The sequence below is a fragment of the Lipophrys pholis genome (genome assembly GCF_963383615.2).
Source record: "Lipophrys pholis genome assembly, chromosome: 7".
NCBI classification, from domain to species: domain Eukaryota; kingdom Metazoa; phylum Chordata; class Actinopteri; order Blenniiformes; family Blenniidae; genus Lipophrys; species Lipophrys pholis.
The window spans coordinates 6,634,168-6,653,034 of NC_137638.1; the positions used below are offsets into that span (position 1 = coordinate 6,634,168).

The 18,867-nt window shown below is 43.2% G+C and overlaps 1 protein-coding gene across 1 annotated transcript in view; it reads left to right on the forward strand.

The window, feature by feature from the left end:
* Positions 1-18,867, forward strand: part of wdfy3 (WD repeat and FYVE domain containing 3) — a 74,249-nt gene that overhangs the window by 38,618 nt on the left and 16,764 nt on the right. The window contains exons 21-43 of the mRNA XM_080466530.1: positions 463-694; positions 894-1,054; positions 2,927-3,038; positions 3,120-3,310; positions 3,814-3,966; positions 4,489-4,566; positions 4,650-4,807; positions 4,952-5,046; positions 5,137-5,257; positions 5,383-5,600; positions 8,152-8,352; positions 8,401-8,588; positions 9,066-9,245; positions 10,290-10,523; positions 11,653-11,752; positions 12,479-12,639; positions 12,894-13,123; positions 13,824-13,933; positions 14,685-14,867; positions 15,164-15,321; positions 15,573-15,650; positions 16,081-16,311; positions 18,695-18,863. Of these exons, the coding sequence (XP_080322656.1) occupies positions 463-694; positions 894-1,054; positions 2,927-3,038; positions 3,120-3,310; positions 3,814-3,966; positions 4,489-4,566; positions 4,650-4,807; positions 4,952-5,046; positions 5,137-5,257; positions 5,383-5,600; positions 8,152-8,352; positions 8,401-8,588; positions 9,066-9,245; positions 10,290-10,523; positions 11,653-11,752; positions 12,479-12,639; positions 12,894-13,123; positions 13,824-13,933; positions 14,685-14,867; positions 15,164-15,321; positions 15,573-15,650; positions 16,081-16,311; positions 18,695-18,863 (3,742 nt within the window). The remainder of the gene's footprint in view (positions 1-462; positions 695-893; positions 1,055-2,926; positions 3,039-3,119; positions 3,311-3,813; positions 3,967-4,488; positions 4,567-4,649; positions 4,808-4,951; positions 5,047-5,136; positions 5,258-5,382; positions 5,601-8,151; positions 8,353-8,400; positions 8,589-9,065; positions 9,246-10,289; positions 10,524-11,652; positions 11,753-12,478; positions 12,640-12,893; positions 13,124-13,823; positions 13,934-14,684; positions 14,868-15,163; positions 15,322-15,572; positions 15,651-16,080; positions 16,312-18,694; positions 18,864-18,867) is intronic.

Genomic DNA, 18,867 nt, shown 5'->3' on the forward strand with positions numbered 1-18,867 from the left:
AGTCGACACAGTGAAGCTGCCAATCACAAGCATGAATCACACTGAGATGAGTAAAACTCCCAAATCCAGAATAAAAGTATTTTTTTCTTTTGATTCATGGTCTAATCAGCTTCATACAGTGCTTCGCTGGTTCTGTGTGTCTTTCATCAGACACCCTCCATAGTGCAAACAACACTCCTAAAGTCACATCAGCATGCAGATGTTCGTCCGCTTCATCCTGTGAGGACGAGGCAGCATCCTGAGAGAACTCATGGGTGGAAGTAGTAAAGTTTTACTATTACACACCAGATAGTCCTTCAGGATCCCCAAAGCAAATACTATACATTTAAAATCAAAGAAATGGGAATAATTTATGCTACTGTCTATGATTGTGGGATTTTCAAAGTTTTCTGTTTATATAATAAGAAGGATAATAAAAACGTGTGTTGTTGGACTCGTCTCCTCTTGCGTTTCCTCCTCCAGCTCCACTACGTCCACAGCGGTCCAGGCGGCTCCGGTTCCACCAACCCCCCCGTTGTGAGCACGGTGTACGCGTACGTCGGGACGCCGCCCGCCCAGCGGCAGCTCTCCAGCCTGGTGTGGCGCCTGGGGCCCAGCCACTTCCTGGAGGAGGTACTGCCTGCAGCCAGCGTCGCTGCCATCTACGAACTGGGACCAAACTACGTGGGCAGCTCGCAGGCCGTCTACCTGCCCTGTAAGTGCTGCTTCTCACTTCTGCTTTGCTACTCTCTGCAACCGTGCTCGTTTAACACCCCTGTGGCGACATTCTGGAGGACTGAGATTTCTTAATTTGATTTAACTGGACCTTCTTTCTTCCATGTTCGTCCTATTTTTCCTCAATCTGTTGTCATCATTGTTTACACTTATTTTGTCACACCTCTTGTTTCTTCCAGGTAAAGACTCAAAAACCGAAGTTTCCCCGGCCTCTCCCGTGGTGCTGGTAGCAGAGGAGAAGGTTTCCTTCAGCCTCTACGCCTTCTCCGCCTCCATCCTCACTGTGGCCAAGATCAGGAAGGTCTACAACAAACTGGACAGCAAAGCCATCGCCAAGCAGGTTAGGAAAGAGTTTGTGAACAAATGAGTGAGCGAGCAAACAAACAAGATCAGGAAGGTTCACAACAAACTGGACAGTCAAACACATTGCCAAGCAGGTTAAACTAAAACTAAAAGTTCAGGAACAGATGAATGAACAAACAAGCAAGCAGTTTTTGTTTTTTTTGTTTGTTTGTTTTTTTGGTGGAGGGGGGGTCATTTCATAAAACATTTCATATACAAACACAAACCAAAGTAGTGCACACTTTACAGGAATAGACTGAAGCCATTGACTTATTCATACCTCTCCCATAAATTCTATATAATAACCGAGACTATGAGTAACTTACAAATAAAAACTCATTTAAAGAACAATAAATAAAAAGAATAAAAGCATAAATAAGTTTCCTTTCCTCTCCTCATCAGTTTGCCGGAGGGGTGAAGTGTTTGTGTAGTGAGTGAAGTTAGTGCAGCTCAGTGTTTGGCTGACGTAATGTCACATGCGACTGATGTAACACACCGAAAAAAGAAACCTCCCTGTCCCTCAGCAGTGCGGCTAAATGTAGCAAATAGCAGGTTGGGTGCAGACTCTCAGCTGAAGTCCAGCTTTAATAATAAATACCAACACTCACAAAACTATCTCCTCCCGTTTATCTCACCACTACTGATGTTTTTTTTATTTTTTATAAAAGCACACATAAATACAGGTTTGAGGTGATACACGTTTAAATCTGCATTTAAATCATCAATTATCCCACCAGAAGCTTGAAATGTGTTCCTCCTCCACTTTTCACTTCTTAAAGGGCTGGCAGGAAGCACAAAGTGCTGAGGCAGCGTTTTGGAGCTGCAGGCGAGGCATCGTTATCTCCTCATTATTACCTGAACTAAAAATGTCACCTTCAGAGCCAAAATGTATGCCGTCATCGACATCACATAAAACTCTTTTAAAGAAACTGCTGTTTGACATGTCCTTCTTCTCGAAATTTACAGTGAACAAAGGGGAAAAAAAAGGGTCTTGAATTACTTCTCCACTTCAGGAGAGGGACTGAAGCTCTGTCATTTAACAAAACTCTTTAGAAATGTTTGAAAATGAATGATACCTCATTTTGATGAGGACCAGATCTTTAAGGTCCCATATTATACAAAATTCACTTTATAATGGTTTTCTAACAGTAATATGTGCTGCCATAGCCTGTGTATGAAGCTCCAGAAGTGAAGAAAGTCTGTCATCTGAGCAAATGTGTACTCATATAAGCAATGCATAGGTTTTCCATTCATGCTGTCATGTGGGGAAATAACACAGAAACAGCCTGTTCTCAGTAGAGCGCACCAGAGGGACTTTGATACTAACCCTCACCCAAAGCTGTGTTTGGAGAAATACACTTTGAATACAATGTTGTTGGACCTCTGACATCAATGTGAAATTGTTGAAAACCTGTATAATATGGCACCTTTAAAATGACAGAAGTGTTTTGCCTCCTCAGCAGAGGATCAGGGGGGTAAAAGGGGCAGTTGAGTTACCACAGAGTCAAATCCCAAATTAAGAAAAGAGGCAAAAAAAACTGCTTTTATTACAACTTGTCATATCAAAAAATAACTGTATTTTTAGTTGCGCCACAACACAAAGAAATTTTGTACTTTAAGTGTAAGGGTCATTATGGCACTATTTTACCTGTCCCTCCCACTCAAGATGTAATTGGGGTGTATGTGGCCCCTGAAATAAAATGTATTTGACATGCCTTGTGTAAACAAATGTGAAATGAGTTAATAAAAGTGTGATATTGTGTTTGTCCCCTCCTGACGGGATTGATTGATCCCAGTCAGTGACGGTATCGTTATTTGTGTGTGTAACGTGGGTCTGTATTTCCTCGCTGAACGTCTTCCTCTTCTCCAGCTCGCCGTGTCCTCCCATGAAAATGCCACTCCAGTAAAACTCATCCACAACGCCGCGGGACACCTGAACGGGCCGGCGCGCACCGTGGGAGCCGCCGTCATCGGATATTTAGGTAAACCCGGCAGCCCCCGCCGTCCACAACAGCCTGACAGCGTCGCTGAAATAAAACACACTTTTATCTTTTGCTCTTCAGGCGTCCGTGCTTTTGTGCCCAAACCCGTGGCCTCCAGCCTGCAATACGTGGGCGGGGCCGCGGCCATCCTGGGACTGGTCGCCATGGCGTCGGACGTCGAGGGGCTGTACGCCGCTGTTAAAGCTTTAGTGTGCGTGGTCAAGAGCAACCCGCTGGCCAGTAAGGAGATGGAGCGCATCAAAGGCTACCAGGTGAGAGTGAGCTAACCGGAAACAAAGCGGAAAGCTTAAAAATGTTTCATTGTGCTCAGTCTGCACACGGGAAAAGATTGATGGAGCCGCATTCAGGCTCTGCAAATTCAGAATGACCGAACTTTAAATCAATATACAATAAGTCCAACTTACACCGATTAACGCACAAAAATGATGTAATTATTTAATGGTGCTGTAAATCAAGGGGCAAGAGAAAGAGCACTGTTACTTGGAAGGACTCCATTTATGTAAGTGCTCACATTTATTAAAAATATCTTTTTTACAATCCTCAATGTTACCGCTCTTTTACTTAATATTGTGTTTCTCCTAGTAAATACCGTCCCCGTTTAGTCCAGTTGTTTTCAGCCAGTTTTATGTGAATAACCTGCTGTTTAGTTTAGTTTTTTCCACTGTCGTTCTGTTGTCCCATTCCCATCACTCTCTGGTCACCTCGACCTCTGACGTCGCTGCGATTTCCACTCAAAACGCCATTTGTGTTGCAGCTGCTCGCCATGCTGCTGAAGAAGAAGCGCTCGCTGCTCAACAGCCACATCCTCCACCTCACCTTCTCCCTGGTGGGAACGGTGGACAGCGGCCACGAGACCTCCATCATCCCCAACTCCACCGCCTTCCAGGACCTGCTCTGTGACTTCGAGGTAAGATCACATGTTTGCACACAGGCCTTCGTCGCAGGTAGATTAGATGAGATGGATTTCCAGGGTAAATTCAGTATCCTGCAAGTGGATACCACTTATTAAAACAGGGATGATAAAACATCCCCAGAAGTGGCCCACCAGAGAATCCAATCCAGCTCGACGAAATCTGACTGCTGTAAAAAAAAATATGTTAATGTTAATGCTTTTTTTGGGAAATAAAACAACGAGAGATTTAGAGTTGTAGGCATTTATATCTTATGATGCAGTTATTTCCTGGTCCGGCCCACTTGTGATCAAATTGTGCTGCATGTGGCCCGCTATATGACTTTGACACCCCAATATAAAGGTTTGAAAAGGCAAAAGTGTCAACACAGTAAATGTGGGTCAAAAGTACATAATAATGGGAATGGTTGAGGAAATTGCTGTTAAACCTTGAAGATCTGAGGTTTCCTGGCGAAACGGCTGCTTCTCATCGCCGGGAGCTGCTGTTGTCTTCTTAACCTGGCTTCTTCTGTTCCTCAGGTGTGGCTCCACGCTCCCTACGAGCTCCATCTGTCTCTGTTCGAGCATTTCATCGAACTGCTGACAGAATCCAGGCAAGTACCACAGATCGGGATGTTTTTCTTCCAGTCGTTGGGATTTGATGCTGATGTGATTTGTTCACTGATGTTTCTCGCAGCGAGGCGGCTAAAAACGCCAAATTACTGAGGGAGTTCCAGCTGATCCCGAGGCTGCTGCTGACCCTGAGGGACACCTCGCTGTCTCAGCCCACTGTGGCCGCCATCAGCAACGTGCTCAGTCTGCTGCTGCAGGGCTTCCCCAACCCGTACGACCTGCTGCGGTGAGCAACTACACGAAGTGATGCTGGTCATCTGGACGTCCAGGATCACCCTCAGAGCTCTGAAGAGACTATTTTTCCTTTTTGTCCCCTACTTAATCTTTATCACTTTCTATCAGAAACTTTGGAATGTTTTCATCTCCTCAGGTTCGGCCAGTTCATCTCGTCCACTCTGCCCACATTCGCCGTGTGCGAGAAGTTTGTCGTCATGGAGATCAACAACGAGGAAAAGCTGGACGGAGGTAACCGTAAAGGAGATGCTCATGCTAAAGTTATTCACATTGAAAAGACCTATTGGATGACTAAAAGCTGAATTTTCCTCCCCATTCCAGGGAACGAGGACGACTTCGGCGGCCTCCTGTCGGCCAACCTTATCCTGCTGAGAAACCGGCTGCTGGACAACCTGCTCAGGCTGCTGTTCACCACCAAGGAGAAGTGCACAGTGAACGCACAGTAAGGCACAGCCCTCATGGGCTGCTAGTTTACTATAAAGAGTTAGAGTCAATTCCAAATCAGAATTCAATCTAAAATGCACTTATTCCATGATAATTAAGAAATAATTCCCCCCCCCCCCCCAGGGCGTGTGACGAGCTGGTGCGGACGCTGGGCTTCGACTGGCTGCTGATGTTCATGGAGGAGCACCTCCACTCCAGCACGGTGACGGCGGCCCTGTGGATCCTGGTGGTGCTGCTGTCCAACCAGTCCATCCTCAACCGCTTCAAAGAGGGCCTGTGCGGCGGCGGCTGGCTGGACCACACCGACTCCGTCCTCACCAACAAGATCGGCACCGTGCTGGGTGAGTCGTTGCGGGAGGGGGGTGAATGTAGCTCGTCTCTGAAAATGTCAGTTCCTGCTGTAAACACTGTGTGTTGTGTCGCGGCTGACGGCAGCAGACGCCTCTCCTCACTCGGGCAGCGCCCTCCGTCGGAGCTGGCCGTCCTTCAGTAAACACAAAGCCGCTCAGTTTGTGTGCCGCAGAGCCAAGGGTTGGTCCTCTCTACTGTTTGTGCCCCCCTGCTCTCCATAGTTCCTCCTAGAACAGTGGTTCTCGACTGGTTTCGTCCTCAAAACTCTTCAAATGGGTCTGAGCTGCTTGGCTTATTGCAGTGAGGAAGTAATCTGGTACTATGGGAGCTCTTCCTTGTGAAATCAGCAGATTAGAACTGACTGGACAGCTTAGATTTTATATAAGGAATATCTGCGTATCCTGCTTTTAATAGAATAAAATGCTAAACTTGCATCTTCAAGTTGCGTAAAGTCGAAATGTTTCCAATATATAACAAGTTCATACAGAAACATTGAACATTCCTTATTTATAATGTAAACTAGTTAGCTCACAGTTGCATTTTTACAAAGCTATGACTTCACACTGAACGGAACTGAAACATTTTTTTTTTGGGGGGGGGGGGGTAAATGTTTGAATGCATAGATAAATTATCCAAAATTGGTATTTTGGGGGTTTATTTAGCTGCTTTTGTGTTTAAAAAAAAATCTCTTGAGCTGTATAAAGTCTACATGTCATAACTTACCACATATATAAAAACTGTGGACACAGTCTAATGACTGTATTATAATTCAAAATGTCAAAAAATTTGTATTTGTTAAATGTTAATGTAAAACAGAGACTATTATGGAGCAGATCAGCCCACCATAAATCGTAAAATATAAACAAAATCTGCCATTGTTGCAATATAAGAGGCTGGAATAAAAAAGCTTTCAGTTTAAGTTTTATTGATATTTTGAAATTGAATTCTAGCATTAAATCCTTTTTTATACAGCATTAACAATACATTTTATGGGGGAAATCTGCTGGTTTTATGTAGGACGATCCCACAACAAGAAGGAGTTTTATTAGAAATAATTCTGATGACACACACTTCTAATTTGTGTTAGTTTTCCTGTTGAGAATCACTGTTCCTGAATAGTAGCCTGGCTTATTAGAGAGTTTGAAACAACCAAAGCAAGGCATTATTTTACTTTCTTTGACCTGCTGGAAGGTGTTTAACCCCATTACAACATTCTTTTTTTTATTTTATTTTTTTAGCTCAACACTGTTAGAAATTATTCAACACAAATATATTGATTCACAACCAAATGTTTAGTTTACCTTTGTTTCTATCTTCTTTTTTTCTTTTTCTTTTTTAAGACATTTTTATGATCAACTGACTTGCTGGCTGTTTTTGACTTGCCGTCAATTTTAATTTTTCAGACTCTGAAACGTCCCAGTTAATTTTTAAGGTTTTAATCTCCTTAATCCAAAATCTAAGTGTCTCAGATTTTTTGTCAAAAAAGCTTTGCCAATCACAGAAATTACTCAGTTAAAGCATATTCATCAATGTTGTTAATTAAAGCTTATTTATTTTTCTCCCGCTGTCTTTTTTGGGGGAAAAAAAACTTCAGATGTTTGTTTTTTTTTACCTCCAGCTACCAATGTTATCCACAAGGCTTGTTCTACTTCATTTCTATATGTTTGGTTACCTGTTTTGAACGGTTCTCATTTTAGCTTCAGCTTTTTTCAGGCCAGTATCGCAATTTTGTATTTTCATAGTTCAGTGCCAACAATTATTATCATTTTTGAACAGTCAATGCTGTTTTTTTTTAGGTAATTTAGGTACAATTTTTTTTAGGTAATCTTTTGAGTTGGAAACCCTTAGTTTCCTTCAGATTTGTTGTTTGACTCCCAGCGTGAAACATACATTCAACCTTTTAGATCAGGGGTGTCAAGCATAAGGCCCGTGGGCCAAAACAGGCCTGTAAGAAAAAGGGGAAAAGACCCAGAAAATTGAAAAAAAGGACTTTCACAAACCATTGACTTTTTAACACAGTTTTATTTTAACACAAAACAAGCTGAGATATCGATGATGTTGCCATCAAAGATAGCAAACTAGCATTCGCCTCAGAGCCATGCTGTCAGGGTGAGTTTATAATAAGATACATAATACAACAGCAATATAATTCTTTGGAGAATTTACAGTATTTTACACCAAAAGTATCATTAAAATTGGCTTTATGTTGAGATTTTAGTTATTTTTGGTTGTAATTATGAAGCATTTTGCAAAAATAAAGACATTTTCATCATATATGCTCTGCGCCACAACAAAGAAAATCTCTTCAGTTTAAATTTAAACGCTATTAAAGTTCTATTTTACCTGTCCGGCCCACTAAAGATGAAATTGGGATGTATGTGGCCCCCGATTTAAAATGAGTTTGACGCCCCTGCTTTAGACGGCACAGTTGGATCCTCCTGTATAATCCTGCTTCTCTCAGCCTGCAGCCACAGTCTGTGTTCAGGGTGTTTGGGTTGATCCAGTCTGTGAGGATTCTCACTCTATAACCGCTGCGTTTAGGTTTTAACGTGGGCCGCAGTGCCGGCGGGCGCTCAACGCTGCGCGAGATCAACCGGGACGCCTGCCACTTCCCAGGATTCCCCGTGATGCAGACTCTGCTGCCGAAGCACACCAACGTGCCCGAGCTGTACTTCCTGCTCATGGCTCTGTTCCTGCAGCAGCCTGTCATCGAGCTGCCGGACAGCCTGCAGGTACATGTTAGTATACCAAACTTTTTTTGTCCTTCATTTCTTCCATAAAATGTCTGAGAAATCGCAAGATGCCGTGAAAATCTATTACCCAGTGTGTGTCTGCTCTCTCAGTTCGACCTGGACTCCATCTGGACCTTCATCTTCGGGATGCCGGCGTCCAGCGGGACGGTGGTGGGCTCCATCCACAGCGTGTGCACCGAGGCCGCCTTCCTGCTGCTGGCCATGCTGCGCAGCATGCTCAACCTGGTGAGGACCGGCCGGTTTCATAAAGACCAAACACATTCACACAAAGATGAGCCAAAGTGGAAAGTTTCATGTTGCAAGTAGCATTAGCGCCAGGTGTCAAATTACAAGCATGATGCTGCACTCGGACAGGCTAAGTGCAGTTTAAAGTGCATTGATTGACGCCAACTTCAGGAAGACTGGACTTTATTTATGACGGATGATAAACTGAGGACCAACATGAACGACCAGTATGAAAATGATAAATGACCATAAAAAGGTATGTTGGAGAAATATACTGGAAAATTACCTTCTCCCTGTCTATTTCTGTGAAAATAATACTCTGATTGGCCATTTGATGGGCCATTTTCCTCCAGCTTGTTTCACTGCAATAACGCTCATCTACACGCACATTCTACAATCACCATATCTTCTAATTGCATTAAGAATCTTTATTTGGTTCCCGTGCCTGACGTGTTGCTCATGTTGGCTTCCTTGCAGCCGTGGCAGTCGGAGGAGGAGGGCTCCTGGCTCAGGGAGTACCCCGTCACTCTCATGCAGTTCTTCAGGTACCTTTACCACAACGTGCCCGACCTGGGGCCCATGTGGCACAGCCCCGAGTTCCTGTGTGCGCTGGCAGCCTCAGTCTTCCCCTTCAACATCAGGCCCTACTCTGAGATGGTAGGTGTCCCCGTTACTCTAATGCCTTTTACAATGAGAAGGTTTTTCATGAGAGACGACCATCACAGCAGTCCTACTGAACTTCAGCAGTTTTACTGTAGTTGTCTATTATTGGGCCGTAGAAACTGTAGCTTATTAATCATTTTGAGTCTCCATCTGGCCTACAGGCTCTTTTAATAACATCTTTTTTAAAGATACAGTACTATTGAGGTTTTTTAACCCACGTGACAAAGTAAAGTCATGTATTGTGCCGCCATTTTGGACCTTTGCGGTATCATAAAACAACAGTTAGCAGGAGTGATAAATGAATTTTTAAGTGTGTTAAATATGTCAGGAGCCACACAGTAACGATGTCCACAGCTGTGAGTCATCTGGATGGAGAAAGTAAGCAAAGATATGTGGATAAACTGACATAGAGAACCAAATCTGTTCCCTCCCGGTAGTTTGCTTGACTGGTGTGCATGAGGGAACAAGCATGTGTGTGGGAGGAACAGTGAGAGAAGCAGGTGACCGGAGCAGGTCGAGCTTAGATACAAAGAGCTGTACATGTATAGAGTTAATGGCAAATAAATTCTACGGGTGCTGAGCACGACACTGCTTCCCGACTGCTGTGAAGCAACGGAGTTAACCCATGTGAGGACAGCTTCAGCCCCGGAGCAGGAGAGACTAACTTCTGCAATTGAGCCATAAACACTGTCCACATAGAAACAAACTACCAACCTGATAAGAAATGGGCTCTGCAGAGTCTGGAGTTCCCTCCTCACTACTGCAATCCATCTCTCCCTTCTCTCAGGGTCAGCAGAGAAACAATAAAATGAGAGGTCCGGACAGGTTTCCTGCCAGTTACTGCAGCCTACAGCTACATAAAAAATGCCCGTCTTCTCTGATATCTGATCAAATTATGCCTAAAATGTGACTGTGTTTAGTGTGTTGTTTACAATCAGGGGACACCTCTGATGAAAAACCTCAAATGACCATGTTTAACCGTGTTGGACTAACCAAAATAAACAAAAAAATATGACCTAAATTAATCCACCCCCCCAGGTGAGTGACCTGGACGATGAAGCCGGGTCTCCCATCGAGGAGTTCAAGGCCTTCGCCGGAGATTCTGGAATGAACCGCAGCCAGTCTGAGTACTGTAACGTGGGCTCCAAGACGTCCCTGACCAACCACCCGGCCAAGAAGTACGTCTTCGACTTCATGAGGGTCCTGATCATGGACAACCTGTGCATGACTCCAGCCAGCAAGCAGACACCCATCATCGACATGCTGCTGGAGGTCAGAACATCCGCCTGCTGTGGTGAACCCGTCACAGACACATCTCACATCTCACAGAACATCAATTTAGACTTCAGTTTGGTTTGACGTAGCTGCCGATCACCAGTCAGTAATTAAATGATTTGTGATTTCTAATGTTTGTCTGGAAAGCTGAAAGTATCTTGTGTTAACAGGGCTAATAAATCCAAATTAATATCGTGTGACGCTGTTCATTTGAAGCGTAAAGACCAATAGCCCACTGCTTTGTCCAAGTTTGCTGGGCAATTATCAGAGAGCTCCTTATTGAGGCTGTGAAATGTTGTGAATATAAAGGGACTTTAGAGGGATGCTCATATTTGATTATTGATTACATTCTAGAAACACCCTCACAAACCTTTTCTGTTAGAACCAGTCATATGCTTAGATTTCCTCTCCTAATCCCATCAGGAACACTTTATCTCAACAAGCATCTCAATGTTAATGTGTGTCAACGAAGGCCAATACAAGGCAAGATAATTAACTGCCTGTTATTTGGGAAAAATAAAACATTTGGGCAAAATGTTCAAAATTCTCTCTTTGATTTCCTTGCAAATGGAACTATCTTCTTTTTTCAACTAAGAAAGTAAAAAAGAAAAGAAAAGGTTTGATCTCTGTTGATCTTTGTACATTTGTTTTTATTAAATTCAGTACATTTCAAGAACTTTGAGGTTTTCAAGCTGTAGGCATATTGATGCATTTATACATAAACTGTGATTATAATTATTTATATATGTAGTCATAGAAATATGTAAATTATGATTTACATGTCTGAAATTATTGCTCCTAATAGATCGAACCTGAATTGTGTGAAGTCCCATTATTGAAGAATATAATAACATCAGTATATTGATATAGTGTCATCTACATCATCAACAAGAACATTTCCTCAGAAATCACCTATAACATGAACAGTATTGATCCTAACACGGCACCCTGAGGAACTCCATCATTAGTGCTTGTAACTGCTAATCCAACCTGTTTTATTAGAGGGGGGATTATTTAGAACAAACCAGCTCATCAGTGACTCTTTAAAGTTGTAGATGTATTAAATTATGTTTGTGACCTTTAAGCCTGGCTAACTTTTCTGTGTTCTTGTATTTATTTTTCTCAGGCTTCCCCTGAACGATCCACCAGAACTCAGCAGAAGGAGTTCCAGTCCAACATCCTGGACGGCGTCATGGAGCATCTGCTGGCTGCCGACGTCCTGCTCGGTCAGAACTGAGACTGCCACAGTTCATACACACATCTTCATCTTCTTTAACAGCATCGTGTCAATATATTTAACTAGAATCATTTAAAATCACCTTACAGACTTAAGTTTTCGATGACAGATCTACGCAGCTGGTATCTTTTGTTAGGCAAATGGAAAACTAGAGCTATGATTCAAGGTCTTTAATTCTCATGAACTTATCCATTGATGTGGTTGGACAAGAAACAGCATGACAAACAATTAAATAAAAAAACACTATTGTTTGGTTTGATCATATTTCATTTATTTCTCCCTATTTTATTTAATAAAGAATTCATCATTTATCTTAAAAAAACAATGTCAAAACACTTTTATTAAGGAAGAAAATTTTAGATTTCTTATTGGGTTCATTTTTCTGGGTAATTATCACTAATTGTTTATAATATACTGAATTTATTAGAATCGGAACAAATTAGAGAAATATTTGCAGTAACTTTTTTTTAACTATTTTGGAGCAATTATTGCTGTTTTTTGTTTTTTTAAATAATTTTTATATCGGATTATTTTTCAATTTAGATTGACCGCCTTTGTAATTTTATTAACATATTTTATAATATTCATGTAAGAAAAAGTTTAAAAGAAGAGCACAAAGAAATCCAAAAATGCCTGGAGAAAAGATACAGTATATAACGTTATATTGGAGTGTGCAAATGGAGATGTTCACTGTTTTCCTGGTGTCTTTTTTCAGGCGAGGACGCCTCGCTGCCCCTCAGCAGCGGGGGCAGTTATCAGATCCTGGTCAACAATGTGTTCTACTTCACCCAGCGGGTGGTGGACAAGCTGTGGCAGGGCATGTTCAACAAGGACTCCAAGCTGGTGGTGGACTTCATCGTGCAGCTCATTGGACAGGTAACAGGAGAAAGTCATTGTATTCGCCTGAAAATGCTCTGAAATGGACAAATCGAGGGTTGGATATTTACAAATCCCGTCCTATACGTTCAAATAACAGCAGTAACAAAGCCACATTCACAGCTACTTGACTACTTAACCCAGTTCAGCTCAAACAAATCTTCTTTCTGTGGAGGTATTTCCACAACGGCTTTCCCCGCCTTCACGCTGTAATCTCGCTTTCTCACCTTCTGCTCGCATCGTTCCTCCTCCAGTCCAAGCGGCGCTCGCAGGGTCTCTCCCTCGACACCATCTACCACTGCCTGAACCGCACCGTGCTCTACCAGCTCTGCCGGCCCCACAAGACGGTGGCTCAGCAGGTGGCCCTGCTGGACGCGCTGAGGGTCCTCACCGTCAACCGCAACCTGGTGCTCGGACCCGGGAACCACGACCAGGACTTCGTGGCCTGCCTGGCCCACTGCTTCATCTGCCTGCACAGCGGGAGGTAAGAGCAGGGACGGTTTCTGTACGGCTGATTAAGTATTGTTTTTACAGATGTTATGTAACGCATCAGTGAAAAGATTAAAGTGGGAGTTTGCAATGTTAATGAGCAGGAGAGCTGTTTTTGTGATTTTCCAACAAAAGAAGTTCACCTGGACCCACAAAAAACCCCACATTATCAAAAAATGGTATCTTATGTTACATTTAGGAAGCTTAAATTACAATTTAAGATGGTAAACATTTCATCACATTTTCATCTGTAGAATAGAATAGAATAGTATAGACTAGAATGCACTTTATTAATCTCAGCGGTAAAGTCTTTTAATCGTAGCGCCACACAGAATATATGGAATAGAAGTTTTTTCCCAGTCTGATCACATGTCTGTGGGTTTGGGTTCATATGAAGACGATGAAGACGTACGGTGGCTGTGCGGACACAGATTATGTTTTCACGCCACACAAAAGGAGACTCGTCCTCCGCAGATATCCGTGGAAACAATCCGTCTCTGAGTATTGTGAGCTGAGCTTGTGTGTGTGTGTGTGTGTGTGTGTGTGTGTGTGTGTGTGTGTGTGTGTGTGTGTGTGTGTGTGTGTGTGTGTGTGTGTGTGTGTGTGTGTGTGTGTGTGTGTGTGTGTGTGTGTGTGTGTGTGTGTGTGTGTGTGTGTGTGTGTGTGTGTGTGTGTGTGTGTGTGTGTTTCCGCAGCAGCGTGGAGGGCTTCGGTCTGGAGGCGGAGGCCAGGATGACCACGTGGCACGTCATGATGCCCACGGAGAATGAACACGACGCCACACACAGTCACGATGTCAGCGAGGGTGAGAGTTGTTTGTTTTCGACCACGTTCAGCTCAGACGCCCTTTTTTTTTTCTCTTTTTACAACAAATAATCTGAATGTTAAATATCTATCACGCTAAGTTATTGAAGCTTCTTTGTCTCTTCAGTCCGATTGAAGTCCACCTTTCTTTTTATTGGTAACTTTCCAGAATCCCTCAATCAGAATCCTCGAATGCTTGTAATTTAGCACCAGCATCATTGAATTGCCAGGTTGTAAAAAATCTGTGTCGAGCTGAGATCAGCGAACATAAGCTTCCCAAGATTTGACACCTGCATCATCCTTCAAGAAGTCGGTGTCAAGCCAACATGACTTCCTCCGAACAGATCGCTGAGATCAGCTTTTTCAAATGAATTATTTAACACCGCTTCAGGTGTGTGTAATTTGACACCAGCATCGTCATCTTGACAGCTGTTGCAGGTCCAGTTTCGAGAAAACACATTCTTCTTAGCAATGCTGATTCTGCCAGCATTCAGTCGGTTAGGAGTGCTTCTTATTTGACACCAGCATCATTGGAGTTGTACAGAGTTAGGGAAAGTGTGATGTCATATCATTCATATTAAGCCTTCACAACAAACTGAGCTCCCTCCTGGAACAAGAGTGGCCGGGGAGGGGGATTTAGATTTCTACATTTTCAGTTTTAACATTGCAGGTTGTAGCGTCGCACCATTGGCTCCTCACCAGATCATGCCACTCAACAACAGTATTTCAGTTTTGTGTTTGTTTCCTTGCAGGGAGGCAGCTGCTGCTGAAGGCCGTGAACCGGGTGTGGACGGAGCTGATGCACAGCAAGCGTCAGATGCTGGAAGACATCTTCAAGGTGTCTCTGCCCTGTAACGACAGAGGACACGTGGACATCGTGACGGCCCGGCCCGCCCTGGAGGAGCCTGCCCTGAAAAGCTGGCAGAACCACCTGGGTGAGAAGTGCTGCTCGGTTTGGATGGGTGGCTGCGGTTTCTTTTATTAGAGCTGATGCTTTTTACATCTCAGTCACAGTAGTAACTAAAAGTCAAGAATAAATATGGAGAATAAAAACCAAGTTGAATGATGTTGAAATGTCACAAAACATTTATTTTCAAGATTAAATTCAGAATAACAGGAAATCAAATTTCCCTATCAGAAACAAAGGGGAGCTGTTGAGAGGAAAGTGAAATAACAGTGTCTCTATCAGGATGAGTAATAAATCTCTCCTCTCTCTGCGTCCCGCCTTCAGTCCATGAGAAGAAGTGCATCAGTCGAGGAGAAGCCGTGGCTCCGGCCACGCAGTCCAAGCTGTCTCGAGTCAGCAGCGGCTTCGGCCTGTCCAAGCTGACAGGGGTCCGTCGGAACAAGAAGGAGAACAGCCTGAACAAGAACAGCTTGTCTGCACAGGTTCGGAAGAACAGTTCACATTTAATATCTCTGTCCTGTGGTCCACTGCAATCTGTCTGTCCTGTGGTTCACTGCAGTCTGTCTGTCCTGTGGTCCACTGTAGTCTGCCTGTCCTGTGGTCCACTGCAGTCTGTCTGTCCTGTGGTCCACTGCAGTCTGTCTGTCCTGTGGTCCACTGCAGTCTGTCTGTCCTGTGGTCCACCGCAGTCTGTCTGTCCTGTGGTTCACTGCAGTCTGTCTGTCCCCTTTAGGAAACCTTCCAGTGGATGTTCACACACATCGCGGTGGTCAGAGACCTGGTGGCCATGCAGTACAAGGAGCACCAAGAGGTTAGTTATAATTGGTTTTTGAACAGATTTTATTTTTATTTTTAGAAAAAATGTCTCTTCAGTCTCTTTGATTATTCAGAATTGTCTGAAAAAAGAATTGCATTTTCCTCTTTACATCCTAATTTAACGTAAGTTTTTGTTTTTCTGTCTGGTCATACTGTAAAACTAATCAACTATCCTATCCTCCATTTAAACAGTTTTTAAAATTGAATATCTGTCATCAAATGGTCAGATGAAGAAGTTTAAAAACTCTTCAAAGGTAAATCCACCAGTCTGATTCACTGAGTTTAAAAAATACTTACTTCTGAATAGAGGAAAATGAAATGTTAACAGTAGTTGGATCAAGGGTGTCGTAACAATAACTAAAATGTGTGACACCCCCTGAGTTTCAGTATTAAGTCTCCGATGTTTGTTTTCCCTCCTCCCGCAGCGACAGCAGAACGCCCTGAAGTACGTGACGGAGGAGTGGTCCTCCATCGAGTACGAGCTGCTGCGGGAGCGCGGCCTCTGGGGGCCGCCCATCGGCTCCCACCTGGACAAGTTCATGCTGGAGATGACGGAGGGGCCGTGCCGCATGAGGAAGAAGATGGTTCGCAACGACATGTTCTACATCCACTACCCGTACATCCCCGAGATGGAGAACAGCACCAACCCTGCACAGGTGGGAGGAAAGGCCCAGTGAGGCAAATCACGCAGCTCATATCATCGAATCAGTCCGGTCGGTCTTTTGCAACAACGATGAATGTGTGACTTGTCACTCATATTTAATAATCAGCCCCTCGTTTATGTCTGTCTATAAGTTTTCCTATGTTTAGACACTGTACAGGCTTTCAGTCCAAATTCCTCCCGGCCGTCGTAACTCATGAAACGATGCTTGTGGAGAAGCCGCGGGGGATTTTGGCTTCATGATCATGACAAGTCATTGACTCTTTGTTTGTCAGTGTTTCAGTTTCCTTTCTTTTTTTAAAGTTTTTTCATCACATCCCCACTTAAAGACTTGAGTTTTCTTTATTTGGTTAATCTCTTAAGCTTGTAGAAACCATTTTCACTTTACGTAATAATACGTAAAGTCCTTTCTAAAGCTGTCTGTCTGCGGCGTGGAGCAACAGGACTCAGCTGGACCTGCTCAACGTTTCTAATCTGAAGTGAAAGGACTCTTTTGTTCACAGCGCTGCTCCATCCTGAAAATATCGTAAAAACAACTGAACTTGTACAGCTTCGATTTTACCTTTATTCCATGCAGTGGCATTAAAACATGAGGTTGCAAGACGTTTATCCGCTCTGTCTTTGCCTTCTGCAGCCCTCCCGCCCCCCTCTGGTGCCTTTAATACCCTCAGCTCTGGCTGACCGTGCCCAGGTACCCTCCATCCCCCACCCCTGTGGGGACCCACCCCCCAACCTCCTGGTCCTGCCTGGTGTTGTTTGGTGTGTCTGCATGTCAGTAACAGACCAGTCGACCCGAACTGGAACGAGATGCAGAGGTTACCTAAAGTTCTCGACTCTTAACCCTCCTGAACTCCCCATCGTTCATCGCCGGTACCGTATTCTCCAGAATACAAGTGCCACTTTTTTTCAGTTTGATTTGATGCAATCTACAACAAACAGCATAAAACTAATGACTCAAACTGAATCCAGCATCTTTTGACAAGTTTAACATGATTCAGTTTTTATTTAGGCGGTAAAGATCTGTGTGCAAAACTCTCACATTCAAAATAAAAGATTATTGATGTGTTACTGTTGCAGTTAATATTCACAGGAATCCCAGTAACATTTATCCCATCATGGGAATTAATCAAGTGTTTGGACCCAGGCAGTAGTTTGTTATGAAACTCTGGAGGCAATTGTTTTCAATCGGGGGTATTTTTTAGAGGAAATAATAACAAAAAGGGAATGGGTGAAGTTTAAAACTGATGCACACATTTTAGAACTGAACTTTAGTTAATTATGGAGAGAAATCACAAAAATCGAATAAACCACAAGTGTTACATTATGGTTTTGAAGACATAGCTGAGTTTTCTCTAATAAATCTAAAAACTCTTTTCTTGGGAATATACTGGACATCCTGCGTATACTAGCAATGTGTGAAAATTGATATGTATCCTATTTTAAAACATTTATTTGACTTTTATTTTATTTACCCTGATTGTTGTCCATAAAGAGAAGACTGTGGTGCTTTCTAATAATCTAATTCATCAGAACACATCAGACCAGGTGGAGGAACATCCTTCTTATAGCTTCATCAAGATTTTTTTTCTCCACCACTTGGTGATGATGTCAGAAGTCCTGGTGTTTGAGTTGTTCAGGGAGTTGATCTGCTCTTCATACCAGCTCCTGGTCCACCTCCATCCAACTTGCTGTTTAAACAGCGAAGATAAATCTGGTTAAATCCAGTAGATGGACTATGTGTGGTCATATTTCGGCTTCATGTTTGACGCAGTTTTGATTGTTTATGCATGTTTTCAACTATTTTATGTTTGCCTTGACAGTTCCAGGCAGAAAAACTGTAAATTTTTTATGTGTGATTGTGTTCAACCTGCTTATTTTCATACTAATATTTGGTTATTTTGAATCTGAAGTGGATGAGACCCTGTTTACACGACAATGTTTCAAGTGAAAAAGTTTTTCCGGCTTCTCTGTAGAAAAGTTAAGATTTTGCCCCATTTGTTGTTCTGGAGAGAAAAAAAGTTGCGCTTTGTCAATTTCCATGGTGACGGAGTTAGAGCGTTTTCTAAAAGTTGTGTTTTCCCCGTTTACACAGAGTTTTTTAAAAGTTCCACCTCATTCGCCATTTTCCAAAAGTTGCATTTTCCGATGCTCCCAGCACCATTGCTGTGTTTTCACTTGGAAACATTGTCGTGTAAACGTGCCTACCTGTTTTACATCTCTGAAGGATTTCTCTTTTTGGCTGCATGTTGCAAACATGTTGGATCGGAGTGTGAGGAAACTGAGTGCAGTTATTTTTCCTCATCTGTCTTTATTAAACACGGTTACATTACCTGATATCCAGAATGGGTCTCACCTCCTCCTCCTTCCTCCTCCTGCAGAAGCCTCTGCGCTACAGACGAGCCATCAGCTACGACAGTAAGGAGTACTACATGCGCCTCCTGTCGGGAAACCCCGGCATGTACCAACACTCTGTGGAGCACAGCACGGAAGGCGAGACCACCCAGCACGAGCCGGAGCACGGAGAGGACACCATCGCCAGAGTCAAAGGTGC